Below are 17,252 nucleotides of genomic sequence, written 5' to 3' on the forward strand. Positions count from 1 at the left end.
TGTAGCCTATCATGAAGGGGAGACCAACTCCTTGGGGGTCTGGGACATAGAAGGGGTTCCTCCAAGAGGATGTTCCAAAAGTGGGCATAACACCCCAATCCTGTAAACCATGACAACCACTTCACTTTAGCTGCACTGCAGAGAGCAGGAGGAGCCAAACCAATTCTCCCCCAAGACGTATGTGGTTGAATGTTCTGGGCTATATTAAGAAATGGCCTATTCTGATAATTTGTGCAGAAAATCATGACAAAACAGATGCAACTATTACAGCTAAAGTAGTCAACACCAGACTAGGGAGAAATGTAGAATATACGATTTATACACTGAAAGCTATTTCCATACCCTGGGACAAACGGCAGAAAGATGGCTGCTGGATTCCTGATGCTGCTGAAATCTGCAAAGAACTTTGAGACGCTGAAGAAAGAAATACCTACCACAAAGGCAATAAAGAAGCGGATGGATGAAGCACTTACTCTAAACATTTTCTTGCCATTATTCTTAATCCAAAGTACCAGGGTAAACGCCTAACTGCCAAAGATGGTGCCGCTCTGACACGGGCATCTAATAATCACCCAATCAATCATGCCAACTGTGAACCATTCAAGCAGTAAATCATCATCAATAAAAGTATGAAGAAGGTCACAACTGAACTGGAGAAAGTCATTAGCTAAATCCTGGGAACCAGAGTTTGTTGAAGTGCTAAGCCAACTTTTGACAACAGTAGCCTCTTCTGCAAGCACAGAAGGAATATTTTCTTCATTTGAACTAATTCATTCAAAGTCAAGAAACTAACTGGGAATTGAAAAAGCATGAACACTTCTCTTTTCTACTATACGAATACAAATAAGGAGAGAGATGAGATCTGCTAGTTCTAAAAGTTTGAAGGACAGCCTAACTCCAGTTATTTTCACTTTTGCATATTTGAAAAATTTCCCATGCTGATCTGAAATAATCAGTTTAATTCACTGTCTACAGCTAACCCCTCTATTCTGTTAATAAATCGTTTAGTTGTAAATGTTACTTACCCGGTAAATAAATACATCATTCAACATTTTCTAACAATTAAGAAGAATCTGAAAATTTTAAGCTATATAATTGCTTAAATATATGTATATTGTTATAGTGCACCCTCCTAGGTAGCAAAAAGATACACCAAATTTAGTTAAATGCTCTATTTAATTGTAAATCAACATGTTTTAATGGTTACATCAACCAGTGAGAATGCACCTCTTTTAAAAATAACTGTAGTACAAATGGAAAAGTTGACTAAAAATCGATGATTTAAATCGGTTCCTCTGGCTTCCTAACCTAGGCTCTCACTATTTTACTCAAAACTAACATTTTCGTAAGTGGTCTTGTCAATATAGTTTTAAAATAACTACAAAACAGCATTGTAATTGTTGCTCACAGTGCTTGATAAATTTAGCCAAAGAAAACACCTATACTACGTTTTTCTTAGAATTTTGCACCATTGCATTGCCACTGGTAATAGCAAAATGGGAACACTAACGTAGACTGGCCAGTAGAGTTTTACCAACTTTGTCCAACCCTGATGAAAACAACTCATCAGTTGGTCTACCGCTACTGCTTCCACCAGTGGTAGTACAACCATCAAAATGTTCAAAAAAACACAAGAAAGATGAGGGTGTAGAACTCCCTAATGACATCTAGGGCTAACATCCCATATGATGCCAACATCCTTAGCACTTCGTTGCTGGGATCAAATAATGCACTATGATTTCTACCAGGGTGCACTTCTGGACCCTGCTTGGGAGGGGCTCTATTTTTGATGTTGACACTATCAGATATCCGATACATGTGAAGCTCCACCTGCCTCTGACTGATAGAAGGAAGAACTTTGCCTCTCCCCACCACCTTCAGAGCCTCCTGGCTGCAATAAGAAAATATACAGAGGGAAGAGCTCTCAGCTACTCCATCACTATCATTAATACAAATAAAAGGTTTCAATTATAATGGAAGATTAACTCAGAACCAGTACAACTGGGTTTTTATTTCTTCATGAGGTCACTGAAAAAACTTGTTAGAAGAAAAGTGAAAAAAATGAAGCTTTTATTTGTAAAAAACACAATTATTTGACAAAATAGCAACTCTGAGAATTTTGAGGTGGCATATTTACCGGTAGAATTACAAAGCCTGGTGGCAGAAGAACATGGCTCACCTGTTTTGTAGTGGATGCTTAATGTACTGTTCAGGGCTGGCAACCTCCTGAGTTGGTGCTGTTTCAGTTTTCTCTTCTTCTGAAGTCTGAGGATTGGGAGTGGTTTCCTGTATAAAGAAAAGCAAAATTGTTAATGTGCGTCTTCAACTGTATTCTGCAACACTTAGCTTCCACCCTCTTCAGTTTACTTCAGAGAATTAGCTTCCCCTACCTTTTTTCTGTAGCAGTCCAGGATCACAGCATAGAAACCACATATGGTCCTGCAAGTATTTGCGCCCATCTAGTCAACATGCTCGTAAACCCTAGCAGGTCACAAGATATTGGACCACAAAAATTCATGCAATTTTGCTTGCTGTTTTGCTTCCCCCAGCTCCACTTGGATTTCAATGTGGTTTATGCAGCTTATTTTACAAACTACCAGAAGACAAAAAAGCCTGCTATCTTTAAGAATTGGGAGTTCCAGGAATGAGCTTGGTGCCCTGTAGTTTTAGAACCGTTAGCATACAACACTGATTTCCATAACCTCAGAATTGCAAGGAGGAAAAGGATAATTAGAATGATTTGATTTTAAGATCTGGAATCTAATGAACTATATCCCTGGAAAGTAGAGATTGCCAGCCTTTCAATGCAGTTGCGTAACTTGTTTCTAGCCCTAAGGGTTTGAGAGATACTTGATTCCAAAACTACTGCAGCCGGGACTAAACACTACAAGTATTGAACTTCAAAACAGGGTAATTTCCAATGCCTGTACTCCCAAAAGTAAGTAAGTATGAGCTGAACTGTGTGACCTAAATGGCAGTGTAGTGTTAACTAAAAGTAATTCTCAGATTTGAAGTTTACCTTTCCCAATGAATTTAAGTTAACCATTAGCACCTGCTACTACAATAGACACCTTGATTCAAAATATCATCCTACACTGGCTTTAGAGAAAGTGCTACAGACTTCAAATATACACTGAATTTATTAAATTTAAAATAGAATATGGAAAAAACATGAGTAGAGAAGAAAGAATTCAGGATGTGTGTTGCTCTTCAAGCTTATTTGTCATTTAATTCTAAAATTTCAAACATGAGATTGTGGCTATTAAAGTCATTCCCTCAGAACTTTAGGAAGCATAATAAAGCATTTCCAGCAGCTACTGCCATCTCTCCATCCCACCCCAATTTGCAATCCTTGCTGTAACATTCAAGAGACGGGATAAAAGACAGCTCATTCTACATTTAGGGCAAACAAAGCTGTGTACAGCTGATTCTGCACAACAACGAGCACTTTAGTTACACTCCACACACAAAACAAACCCTACCCACACTGTCAAAATATTCTAGACATTCCTAAATGCAGTGGCACAAAAAGAGGATTTAAAAACTAGGTAAAATTTTAGACTTTGTGGTCTTGATCAAAGAGAAGCAGTGCAGAAGTAGAAGTAGTTCAGCCACGACAAGTCCAAAGGACTTTGGCACCTGAAGTGGGAGTAACGCACCACCGAGATCCTCAAAATCCCCGCTAAGGGTAACCCTGAAGGCACGTATAATCCCTAGGTGCCTAAATTTTCACTGTAAAAGTCCCCTATGACCCTAAATTTCTGCCTCTGGGTATGTACACAATGCATAAGCCCCACCACAATCCCCAAAGCACGTGAAAGTAGGTGTTCCATTCCACTGCCAACTTGCCTGTGGAGGACAGACCCTGTATGTGTTCTCAAAGCACTACTTCCACGCTCCGGGAGGCCGTTTTGTGTGAGGAGGAGGCGGCAACAGCCTTCATTATAACCTTTAGCCCAGTGGTTAGCGTACTCACTCAGGATGAGACACCTTGGTTCAATCCCTCCACCCCACCTGAAGGGAAGTGATTTGAACATGGATTTCCCACCTCTCAAAGTTATTCACAGCCCAGCAGCTTCTGAGCTACTGGAACACTGAGGAGAAGTGGAGTGGATCTGAAGGGATAACATGAAGTGGCAGCATTTTGTGATGTTTAAAGCAGTATGAGATTATGTTAGTACCATATTTTACCTAGAATGCTCTTTGAACAACACGGATTACACAGAAAACCACTGTTGGGGCACTGATATTTAGGACTTCACTGCTGATTCAAATACAACACAGACAGATAGCACAGTCTCCTGCCTTAAATTTAGAAAATATTTTACTAAGAAATTAGTCATAGACTAGTAGACTTCACTACAAAATCCAAAAGTAGTGTTCCATTTTAGATTCTGTTGCCGGATCTGGTTCACATGACAATTTCTTTTAAAAAGGGGCACTCCATTAAATCATGTCAAAATTCGAGCGTTAGTAGTTTCAGGAACTACACCCTGCTACCTCCCACTTCCCCCATTAGCCTCTTGATCATTTTGTACTTTACAAAATCGCATTTAATTTTTTTAAAAATTAAACTCTTCCTCCTGAAGCCATGTGAAAGACCCCACAGAGTGAAAAAAAATGAATGAAATGGCCAACACACAAATGCTGTCAAATACACAAAGTAAACAAGCTTAAAAAAATAAATGTTCTCTCAAACTGATATAATCTTAGGTTTTATACTTTAGCAACAAAATCTTTTCTATCATCTAGAAGCAGGGGTGGGGGGTTCATATTTTGAAATAATGCTGGCTTTTGTTCACAGTACTTCACTGCTGTTTTATTACACAAATTATGACCACCCAGAATTCTGCAAACACTAATGAAGTCTTCATCAAGACTATTTTAATACTTATTGTATAACAGGAAGCTTTGAAAACTTGCTGTTTTTCCTGTAGCTATTTCTACTGAGCAGTCTACTCAGATCCACTAAGCAATCAGCTCTTTGAACAACTAAAGAATAAGATCTAAGAATTTTTTTTTAAACCTACTAGACTAGTCATCTACTTTTCTAGTTGTCCAGTACAACCTAGGCTCGAAGGATGAATACAAGACTAACTAGGAATGGAATAGGAAAGTGATAACAAGCAACTTCAAGTTTTAAATAGCTTTAGAAAAATGTATTATGTATGCATGTGCTAGAAATCTTACTTGCTTGTTGTATTTATGGATACCACATGTATGGACCAAAACTGAATAAGACATCCCACTCCACCCAACAGCCCATCAAATTATATACTTTTAGTTAGAGCAATTGTGATACCAAGTAACTTATGTGAACATTTTAAAAAGTTCACTTTCGTGATAATGTAGCCCAGCCCATCTCAAGATGTCATTCACTAGCATCCTAATGACTGACTCACTTCAAAGGCCCTGCAATAGCCAACTATGATCCTTTTGGCACACGATGACATGACTCCCTCAAAAACTAATCAAGCTATGAGATAGTTATGCAACACAAGACATGCCATCAGGTCTAAGCACTGCTGTGTATGCTATTCCGTGAAACTGGAAGCAGAGTTTCCGCTTCAAAGCGGAGTTGAGGATAAATTTCAGGTACACAAGTTTAACTCTCAACTAGAGCAGTTTATGCTCAGTACAAATGCTATCAAATTGAGCAATACAGTGTGAGCTACTCTGGGGTAAAACAACATTTTAGTTTTTGCTTGTTAATGCTACTTGTTACAGTTTCTTTTGATCTTTCACATTCCACCCTTTGCTCAGACCATCAGACTGAATGTTTACACAGTGAAGCATTTCTCATTATTAATCAAACCTGTAGTGTATTAAATCCAATTATAACTGGCATTCCAAATCTATTTCTGGTGACAGACATCTTACAAAAACTGGAATTCTATGGCAAATTGCAAATCTGCTTTAATACAGATTTTAAAGACTATTTCGTAAGAGTTGCTTAGAGCTTTCAGCTCGATTGTTAAAGCCAGTTATTGAATAGTATAAACTCCTATAATCCCCATTCTGCTAGCGTCCTAAAATATTTTATTAGTAAAGTTACCATGAGCAGTAGTAGTTTTTAAAATACCATATTTAAAAATGAGATTTTCTAAACATTTTACTGTAATCAATTACTAAATGCATTTCTCAAACTTGAAATTTGTTTTAGGATCAGCAAGTGGATATAAAGATCTTGTTTTTAAAGATCTGCCTTCTCTAGTTCTCTTAGTTTTTTCCACAGATATACAGATAGGGTAGTGTAGTACATCCAAACCTGATTATTTGCTAAACTGGAAGCCTTTGTAGGGTCAACCCTGTTCCTCTTATATGCACTGTAGTAGACAGCTCAATGTACTCACTGTAGTAGACAGCTCAATGTACTCACTACGTATATTACAGTTTCTGAACAGACAATCAGATATATTGACATCTCCTAGAAAACTTGGCAGAACGATCCCATACACAGTTTTAAAAAGATATCAAGTACATATACATGGTAATTGGATTCTGTATCTTGGGAGTTTCTTCTGCATCTTCTACTCTTCGTAGTACAGATGTCAAAGATTCACAGGAACCACACTCTGGCAATTAGGAGCTCCATAGCAGAAGAGAGAAATCCACTGGATATTCACCTGTAACTTTTATCCCAAGAGGACATAATTACAGTCCCTATTACACATGTCTGGGAATAAACAGGTGGCCTAGGCATTTCCTACATTAAATGGATTTTCTAGTTAAGTGTAAAGCATCTGATTAAAACAAGCTTTGTCTATTGGATTCCATCATCTTCATTGGGGCTGCTACCATCACTTTCAAAACCTACAGGTGTGTGTCCACATGGCCCTCTGACCCAGGGAACAGCTGCTGAATAGTTTCCAATGTAATGAGACACATATTAGAACATGGACATCAGCAAAAGCTCTTACCGTAACAAAACGGGAAGACAAACAAGATTTGTAAGATAGTTTGAAAGAGTCAGAATTACTATTGTCACAACTACCAACTCCCAAAAAGTACAGTTAAAAACTACTTAGCTTGAAAAAGAAAAAAAAACCCTGTGAACATAAAGAATTCACTTAAACACATACACAGCAAAAGGCACTATGCTGAGGTTAAAAGAACCAAGATTCAACTGTGTATTCATTGGATTAGAGCAGGTGTCAGTACTAGATTTTTAAGTATAGGTGAGGCATAACTAAGCAGACAAAGCGACATATTTAAGTTACCATTGTAAGTACTTCTTGGGGCCTCCTTCCTGGGGGGGGGGGGGGGGAACCACCAAGACTGGCAGACAAGACATATAACCAGTATTTTAGGATGTCGTGTTTAGTGTTAGAATACTTTAAAATTAAAGGATCAGAACTTTCAGAAATGGAATTCTTCTATTTTCAAGCTAGCTGTTCGTTAGAATCGCTGGTTCTGATCTAATTATATTATATGTTCATTCATCATCTTTCTGTAGCTATTCGTTTGGACACTAAAGCTTGAACTAATACCATCACAGGCAAAATTTTATTAAAATGCTTAAATTAATTGGATAGTCTAGGAGTTTAACCGTGATACACTAAAACAAAATAATAATCAAGAAAAGCTGTGCAATTATTCAAGCACTAGGAAGAAAAGAGGAAGCGACTTGAGGCTACTGAACTATGTGTATAAGGGAATGGCTATCCTAACCATATACATTTTCTTAACCAAATATCTTAGGAAAGCTACTTGCAGTAACAACAGGAATATGATGTTACCTGAAGCCCAAGTGAAATGTTACAAGAGGTTATGTAGCAAGGAAGCACATGAACAGAAAAGGCCTTTAGTATACCTTCCTGGAATAAATAAAGGGCCTAAATGAAGATTAACACATTTCCCTCAAGAAGTTAAGAAACCAACTATTTTTCGCTTCCATCCAGCAACAGTTATAACAGCTTTCATATCTTTTTTTAAAAAGGGATTATGTCTACCTGAGAGTGAGCAGCACTTTTTCCAATACTGAAGTTGCAATCTTCATAGGGCTAAAAGATGCAAGTTACAAAGTATTTAGAATTGTTTTAAAGTTAATACCTTTGTGGATGTTTCTAGTTGCACAAAGTGGTTGCCCTGTGATACCAAACTTCCTGCTTACACGAGATGTGCCAGCATGTGATGTGCTGGTCCCTTTAATACTGGAACATGGAATCTGCATATGGGGATAAGGTAAGTTTCTTCAATAGTCAATAGGTAAGAGGGTTCCAAATGATCTTGTTTCTAGTCCCAACATCGCCACTAGTGTTTGCTGGAAGTCTCATGAGTTGGAGGACCAGGATTACAGAGGGCTTCACTTTAGATATTATAGATTCGAGCCACTGCCAACATAATGGTATTTCATGTCGTGAACTTCTGATGAGTTTCCAAATGGATGTTAAATGAATTATTTAATTAAAGCTAGCAAACAATTAGATAATGATTCCAACCAATACCCAGAAATGTCATCCACATGTTAAATCTCTTCTTTGTTGACTCACTAGTCTAAAGTTACCAAGAACAGTTAAAACATTAAAGTAAAAATCAAGGCTCTTGAAACAGAAATTTTCAAATTGATTCTAATCATGAACATATATCATATTTCAAAATTAAGCCAATATCTGAGCCAACATTATAAATCAGAAAATTTAGTACTTCTAAGGAAGAGGGTACTGTAGTTAAAGCACAGGATAGTCTTTGTCACCCAGTTCGTTCACGCTATATCTAAGACACATAATTATCTGTTTAATTCAAGTAAGGCTGGGAAAATCAAGTATCTCTAATTATCATAAGGCTGAAATATTTAAATAGAACTAATACATGGAAGTGATACTATATTTTCACCACACAAAAATGAAGTCAGCACACTGTTTACTAACTAACATCATAATGTTATTAGTTTAAAGTTAAAAACAAAAAAAAGCTCTATATTTATACATAAAAGACAATTTTACATTTTTATAACCGCATATGAAAGTTACCTATTAGATGCTAAATTGGTCATCTGTATCCAATTTCCATAATGCTTCCAATTTGTGCAAACTATGCATGAGCACAATTATGAAAAGTTGAGCCCTAGGAAGCAGTGATTAAATAATGTGACTTAAAGTAAGTTTTAAACGTTATGTCTATGTGATACCAAAAGTTGTTCAAACGTTAAGCATTTAAAAAAAAATCCACCTCCTGTGCCTTTGTATAATTTTGCAGTATACATACTATATAAAATTTAAGACTGCAGCCATTTGTAAGCGCCTTGGAATAAGAACTATTTAACCGCTTTTAAGCTCTGCAAGACCTAAGGAACGTTATCAACTGCGCAGAGACCATATGCAACTTCAAGTTCTTACCAAGCATCTCTAAAGGTAGAAACTCAAACTTAAAAACTAATAGTTCTATGCACTAGGATTTGACAAGAGATGAATAATGCACATTTTGAATTTCTAAAACAATAATGTCTGTATTAGTATGTTTAAAAAATTCAAAGTTCCAAGAAATGAAAAGTCAATTTAGAAGTTTTTCCTTTCCAAGAGAGAAATTATTCAGGAATACAGAGAGGTTTTTTGTTTAAATGTGTAAGTAGAAAATCTTAAAATAGCTAGGGCATGAAAGTAAGGCGATATTTCTCTCACAGTGTAATCCCCTCTACAAACACTTAAATTTCTTACAACTTTCACTACATCTCTTCCAGAGCGGATGTTGTTTAGGGAGACTTTCATGAAGCTCTGCAGACGTTCCTACTTTTTTATCTAATAACTTCAAAGTTTTTCACTCAATGTTTACAATAGCACTTACATTACATGTAAAGTGCTGTTAAAACCCAACATAGACAGGTGGTCCTATGCACTGCTTCTCACTGAGAATTAATGGATATTTAAAGTTTTAGACCATGCTGTCTGGGACACCCTTTTACAAAACTCTTTAGAAGACTTAACATTAAAAACATCACAATTCTTTCCAAGGTTCTATAACTAACTCAAACCACTTGGGTGATGATCTAAAATGGACCAGAACTTTTCCTCTGGTCTAAAGGAAAAGTAAGACATAAGTTTCTGACTAAACTTTTTCAGTAAGTTAGCATGGAATTTTTAAGTGAGCTTATGATAGAAAACTCTAACAGGGTTCAAAAAAGAACTAGGTACGTTCATGGAGAATAGGTCCATCAATGGCTATTCGCCAGGATGGGCGGGAATGGTGTCCCTAACCTCTGTTTGACAGAAGCTGGGAATGGGCGACGGGGAATGGATCACTAGATTATTACCTATTCTGTTCATTCCCTCTGGGGCACCTGGCGTTGGCCACTGTCAGAAAACAGGATACTGGCTAGATGGACCTTTGGTCTGACCCAGTATGGCCGTTCTTATGTTCTTAAACTCTTTTACAACTATATCTCTCCATTATTAAACAACTGCACTTGAGACTGATCCCCAGTTGGGAAATACCAGCAATACATTTAAGCAAAATATAATGAACAAAACTGCTTAATTCAGTGGCTCTCAACCTTTCAACACCATTGTACCCATTTCAGGCATCTGATTTGTCTTGCGTACCCCCCCAAGTTCCATTTCACTTAAAAACTACCTGCTTACAAAAATCAGACATTAAAAAAGTGTCACAGCACATTATTACTCAAAAATTGCTTACTTTCTCATTTTTACCATATAATTATAAAATAAATCAACTGGAAAATCAATACTGTACTTACGTTTCAGGATATAGTATATAGAGCAGAATAAACAAGTCATTGCTGGTATGAAATTTTAGTTTGTACTGATTTTGCTAGTGCATTTTATCTAGGCAAATATCTAAATGAGTTGATGTACCCCATGAAAAAACTGTGTATACCCCTGACTGAGAACCACTGGCCTAATTCATCACATTATGCCTGAATACTGTGGGAATCTCCCAGTAGCAGGTCACTGATCACAATGACACTAGAAATGCCTAGTCACAGAGAGATTAAGGCCAATTTCTGTCCTAAAGCAGTTCAGGTTTAACAACAAAAGCCAGAGCTTTTTTTGCCATTTAATTTTCTTTTCCATAGAATAAAACGAGTGTCAAAATTACAAAAAAGCTTTAAATATATCCTTAAATTAGAAGCTGTTTTGATATCAGTGCATATATTAACAAACTCCAAGCCTTAATTCAGCTGCATATTTTTTAATTTATGTAAATCATGACAAGGTCTGCCATTTCCATAGAGCTGGAAGGAACCTCAAAAAGTCATCAAGTCCACCCCGCTGAGCTGAAGTAGGACAAAATAAACCTAAACCATCCCTAGAAGATATTTGTCCAACCTGTTTTTAAAAACCTCCAATGACAGGGATTCTCCCCAACCTCTCTTGGAAGCCTATTCCAGGGAACCTTACCAAAGCTGACTCATAGCACGCGACTAGCCAACTTAAAAATGGCAGAACAGATACGAAAGTTTCAACTAAGACACAGTTTCAAGTCAAGATCGGATCTTTTAAATGTGGAATTAGTTAACTATACAAATCCAACTGTTAAGAATATACATATATTTAAGTGCACTGAATAAGAACAAAATTATAAAAGAAAAATCCCACACTGACACCTGCTTGCAATTTGAGAGATGGAAGGGTACAAGGTTATGCAAGTTATCTTCTTATGTTATTTATCCAAACCATTCACAGGTTTGGAATGGCAGAATTTTATTTTTGAAGTTATTTTCTGTAGGCTGTTGTTGAAACCCCTGAAATATTGCCAAAGCATTAACATGGGGACTTCTTTTTCTTTCATGTTTTGTACAAACAGTCCTTTTCTTATTAAAAAGAACATTCAGAGACAATGGGGGTTCATAGAGCCGAATGTCCATGACCACATTATACTGTATTCCAGGCGAATAAAAGTGCCACTGGGTTACTATTGCAGATGACCACGTGGCTGCCGGCAGTCCATGGCCAGGCAATGATTCCTGCTGACCTTAAGTCCAATCTTCAGGACTTCATGTGTGTGGACTTCATCTCCGAGGCAGGCTATATGACCATAAAGAGCCAGCCAGAGGTGACCAAGGAGGACTTCAATCCTCTAAGTCAATTCTCAATAATACATCCCCTATTACTGATTTAAAAAAAAAAAAAAACAAACCAAACTATCTTATGCCCAAAAGTAGCTGGTGACAATGCACATGAAGTGCCTTCAGCCTTCTGATTTGCTGTTTAAGCAATGCCTATGCTTCAGATCCACATAAGATGATCAAAAGTATGTAGGTTTAATAGACCCATATTTTTCTTATAGGATACAATTTAACTTTAAGTCCAAAACAGGACTACATTTTCTTGAGATGCTTGAGGGACATACCAAAACAGTCTTTCTACATTTTCAGAGATGCAATATATTGCCCTTGTTTGATATTTAAGTTACCATTAAATTCAGTGGATTTTGGAGCAAGGTAAATGAAAAATCACCTATATCAGTATGAAACCAAGTACACACGCTAGGGTTTGAATCTTTAGTACAACTCTGACTATGAACTTACAATGCTTGTAAAATGAATACAAATTCATATACGCTGACTAACCCAAAAATAAAATGTACAAGTGCACAACTCTAAAGTAAATATACTCATTTCCATGACAAAATGTAACTTGCATGGATGCACGCAGCTTTGAAATTATCTTTAGCAAGAAAAGCATTTTATGCATTGTATTAAGCTCTTTAGATATTTCCAGAGAAATCCACATCAATCAAAGTACTTGTGTTTTAATGTTTAGTATAACAGGCTGATAGTTTTCAAACAAGAAGAGACCTAAATTAAAGTTGTGTGGAAAAACTTGCTGTTTAACTCCTTCATTTTCTTCTTTTTCTTCCCTTTTCAATCGCAAACATGGGGGGGGGGGGGAAGAGATCTGTACTGAAAAGTGAGTTTATAGAAGTTTGAAAATGTATAAACAAAAATGTTTTTGTAATTAGTTGTTTCAACACTAACATTACAGATGTTATTTCATAGAATTATACTTGCATTGGTAACAGATGTTTTCACTGAATAAGCTTTAATGTTTTGCATTGTACCTCAAATGCTTTCAACCTGAAGGAACGTGCCCAATGGTGTTTTTGGTTTTTTTTTTTTTTTTTTAAATGAAATAGCAACAATTGCTTTAGCTTTGATTTGATTCTCCTTGAACATCCTTTCCCCTGACAGGGCATCACCCTTCCCTGTCTCAAAAGACCTTCTCTGCCTTTACTGCAGAAGGCTCTCGGAGAAAGTAAGGTGGTACTGCCAGCTCCATAAAATGTTCTGTGTTACACTAGAAAGGGAGATACAGGAACTACAGAAAAATGAAGGATTTATATGCCTGTAGTCCTGACTTTGAAATCTCAATGCCAGAAGTGCCTTCTATCTGCTCAACAAGCAGTTTCCCCTCTTTTTAATTGTACAACAGTAAACAGTATTTTAATTCTGTACAAATAGCCAAGTATCACCCTAGAAAGTCAAGGTAGGTGAAGTAATATCTTTTATGGGCCAACTTCCGTTGGTGAGACAAGCTTTCAAGCTTACACAGGCACAGACCTGAAGAAGAGCTTGAAAGCTTCTCTCCCCCCAACAGAAGTCAGTCCAATAGAAGATATTACCTCATCCACCTTGTCTCTAATATCCTTGGACCAACAAACACAACTACATACAAGTGTCACCCTAGTCATTTTATAAACTTTACGTATTATGTACAGAAATATGCTGGTCAGGTTTAGCAAATAGAAAAAATCTGAGGACAGGCAGGAGACTGATAAGGCAATGGAACCTTTAATTTTAAAATTACCTTCAAGTTCAGTTGTAACCAAGAGTCGTTACCATTTGATAGCTATTTGGTTCCTTCAGCAAAGCTTTTAGTGTCAGTTCAGCCACTACTGGACAGCTGCCCACATCACAGCAATTAGTGATCTTGGTGGCCCTCACAAAAAAGTGAATGAACATGGAGACACTGATCCTCTCACCCTAGAAATGGTTCCTCCCAAACTCAAGTCATGAGGAAACTGTGTGAACAACAAGGGGAAACTGATGCTGTTGCTGCTTAGTCTGTTCCTGTTCTGTGGATAAGTCACTGACCTCTTTTTCTAGGGCTATAAAACACTGTTTACAAACATTAAATTCACTCATGTTTTCTTATATTTAAAGTAGTTGGTGTCTTTGCAGAGAACCATTAATTGGAAATGGATGTCTAATGTTTTCAGCTACATTTACTTCACCATAAAACAGTAAGAAAAGTTCAGCGATTAGTTTTACGCAGTAGTATTTCTGTTTCTCTATGAAAATCAGTTAAGTTTATTTACAATTAGGTCAAATGAGACAGTAAACTGATTCTTATACTTTAAAAAAAACCACTTATTTGATTTAAGAGGTAATGGGTAAACTTAGCAACTTTCAAATTATATTTTCAATACTTAATAGAATAAATCACATCTTAAAAAAAAAGATTTACCTCTTCCCCACCTTCTTTTCCAGACCCCAATACCCAATCTTGCAGATGACCATCCCCTGAGATACATCAGCATGTATATCAAAGATAGCATCACATGAATCATGGAGAATGGCTGGTGGTGGCACACAGAAATAAAGAAAGGGCAGACTGAAAGAATATCTAAAAAATAATATTCCGTGGAGTTCTATTACTTAAAATTGAAACAAGGACATCAAAAATATTTACTAAATATGTACAAAGCCACATGTCGCAAGAGGAGTGGCGAGTTCACCCCCCTAATGTGACAGCAGCTCGGTAAGTGAAACGTACTTGCCTACCGTGCCAGGGTTTGTCAGGGAACAAGCCCTATTAACTTTGGATGCTTCAAACCCGAAAGGGAACAGTGATTACTTTACAAGACTAACTTCAAGGCGGCGGATGGCTCAGCACTCTTTCCCTGCCCTACATTTGAATGCTGTCAATCCAGGGCGAAACTCTACCAAACTGCTCTGACATCGGGGGAGACAGAGAAATCGATGGAGGAAGTAGGGAGCCTGTTAGCCTCGCACCTCCGAGGCCAGGAAATGTATTTCCTACCTGGCCGCTCCAGGGTGGTCAGCAATACGGACATTTCGCCGGACAGCAACGCTCCCTCCGCCGCCAGCGGCTAGTCTGGCCAGCTGCACGCGGGGCGGGCGCAGTCACGATGGCACTAGGCTCTTCCGTGGGTCACCTTCCGGCGCCGCGGCCCCGTCCCCCCGACTACGAGAGCGCAGACCGGGAGAGGGTCGCCAAGATCACTCGCACGGGGCGCGCCAAAAGCTCCCACTCGTCCCGCCCGTGCGGATCACGACCCCGCCGGGAAGCAGCGAGGCTGGCTCCCCGCCGGGAGCGGCGGCCAAACGCGCGGGGCGGGAGGAGGGGGCTCTATCCGTTTCTCCTGTGTCCGTCGGGGCGGAAACGCACGTGGGAGACGCGCCGGGCCTCCACCGCACGCACCGTGCAACTGCTGGCACAATAGGAACCGCAGCCACCCGGTGTTTAGCCCCAGCACAGGAACGCCCCCCGACCGCCCCAAGGCCAGTCCGCGTGCGCCCCTTCTTCATCACGCGCCGGCTTCCCCCTCTTCCCTCCCACCTCACGCACGCACCGCCCCTCGCGTCCGTTGCCCCCCCCCGCGCTGCTTTCCAGGCCTCGCGCCGGGCGGGCCCCAGGTGGTGACGGCACAATCCCCACCACGCGCCTAACTCACGAGCTCCGAATCCACCCATCCCCTCCCCAGCTACACAGGCCGGCGCGTCCCCCTACACGCGCGTGCGCTACTCAGAGCTTTGCCGACCCACTCTCACCCCGCCCCGCCCCAGCGGGAATCACCCCTCTCCGGCCCCACCTTGGGGCCCGCTCCCTCCTTCCCCGCCGCCTCCCTCCCTGCCCGTGCTCAGGGGAGTGGGGACCAGGGCGCGGGGGAGAGGGAATGAAACACTCACCGGTTCCACAGTCGCCATCTTAGATCGATCTGATCGCACACAAGCGCTGCGGGGAGGGAAGGGGGCGGATAAAAAATCAGATTCAAACCCGATTGGCTACCAGCGGGTCACGTGAGACCCACGGCCGTTTGAGGAGGCTCGGCGCCTGCGCAAGGCGGGGAAAGGTGAGAGAGCGGCGCCTTCTGGGAACTGTAGTCGCTGGGGTGGGGGATGAGAGTGGAGGAGGCCAGTGCCCCCCTCCCCTCCTTGCCTTCCTCTCACGGGAGAGAGACAGTCACGTGGGGGAGGGGGAGGCAGACAGGGGCGTGCCAGGCTGCGTCTGAAGGGAAGGGACCCCTCGCGGCCAGACCCAGGCACTGCAGGAGCTTGGAAGCCGCCTCCGTCCGCATCCCTGTTAGACGCTGCGACGCTGTCTGGCTTGACAACTGCCCCGTGTCAGGGGGACGTCTGCACTCACAATGCATGATGCAACCCGCCTCCCCCGCCCGCACCACAGGCACCCTCAGCTCCGGGGAGACTGAGACTCCCTCCTCAAGGGGCACTTGGTCCATCTGTTTTACACCCAGAGTCGGTCTAAGCTAACAGGCGCGCCAGGTTAGGCCTGGTCTACATTAGAAAATAAAGTCAGATTAACTGTGTCGCTCAGGGGTGTGAAAAATCTGGGGGAGGGGACCTCCCATTGGTGTGGGTCGTGCTTGTATGGAAGCACGGCAGTAGCGTTTTAAGTGTAGTCGTCCCCAAGGGAGACAAGGTGGGTCAGGTAATATCTGTTACTGCAGCAACGCCTGTTGGTGAGAGAGACAAGCTTCTGAGGGTATGTCTACACTACGGAATAAGGTCGAATTTATAGAAGTCGGTTTTTTAGAAATCGGTTTTATATATTCGAGTGTGTGTGTCCCCACAGAAAATGCTCTAAGTGCATTAAGTGCATTAACTCGGCGGAGTGCTTCCACAGTACCGAGGCTAGAGTCGACTTCCAGAGCGTTGCACTGTGGGTAGCTATCCCACAGTTCCCGCAGTCTCCGCTGCCCATTGGAATTCTGGGTTGAGATCCCAATGCCTGATGGGGGCTAAAACATTGTCGCGGGTGGTTCTGGGTACATATCGTCAGGCCCCCCTTCCCTCCCTCCCTCCGTGAAAGCAAGGGCAGACAATCGTTTCACGCCTTTTTTCCTGAGTTACCTGTGCAGACGCCATACCACCGCAAGCATGGAGCCCGCTCAGCTAACCGTCACCGTATGTCTCCTGGGTGCTGGCAGACATGGTACGGCATTGCTACACAGTAGCAGCAACCCATTGCCTTCTGGCAGCGGACTGTACAATATGACTGGTAGCCGTCCTCGTCATGTCCGAGGTGCTC

At 40.5% G+C, this 17,252-nt stretch overlaps 1 protein-coding gene across 1 annotated transcript in view; it reads right to left on the reverse strand.

The window, feature by feature from the left end:
* Window positions 1–15,952, reverse strand: part of EIF4E (eukaryotic translation initiation factor 4E) — a 46,583-nt gene extending 30,631 nt beyond the window's left edge. The window contains exons 1-2 of the mRNA XM_074950669.1: window positions 15,893–15,952; window positions 2,180–2,286 (exon numbers count right to left, since the gene is read on the reverse strand). Coding sequence (XP_074806770.1) covers window positions 2,180–2,286; window positions 15,893–15,910 — 125 coding nt within the window. The 5' untranslated portion in view covers window positions 15,911–15,952. The remainder of the gene's footprint in view (window positions 1–2,179; window positions 2,287–15,892) is intronic.
* Window positions 15,953–17,252: the final 1,300 nt, after the last annotated feature.

The sequence above is a fragment of the Natator depressus genome, chromosome 4 (genome assembly GCF_965152275.1).
Source record: "Natator depressus isolate rNatDep1 chromosome 4, rNatDep2.hap1, whole genome shotgun sequence".
Lineage (NCBI taxonomy): Eukaryota > Metazoa > Chordata > Testudines > Cheloniidae > Natator > Natator depressus.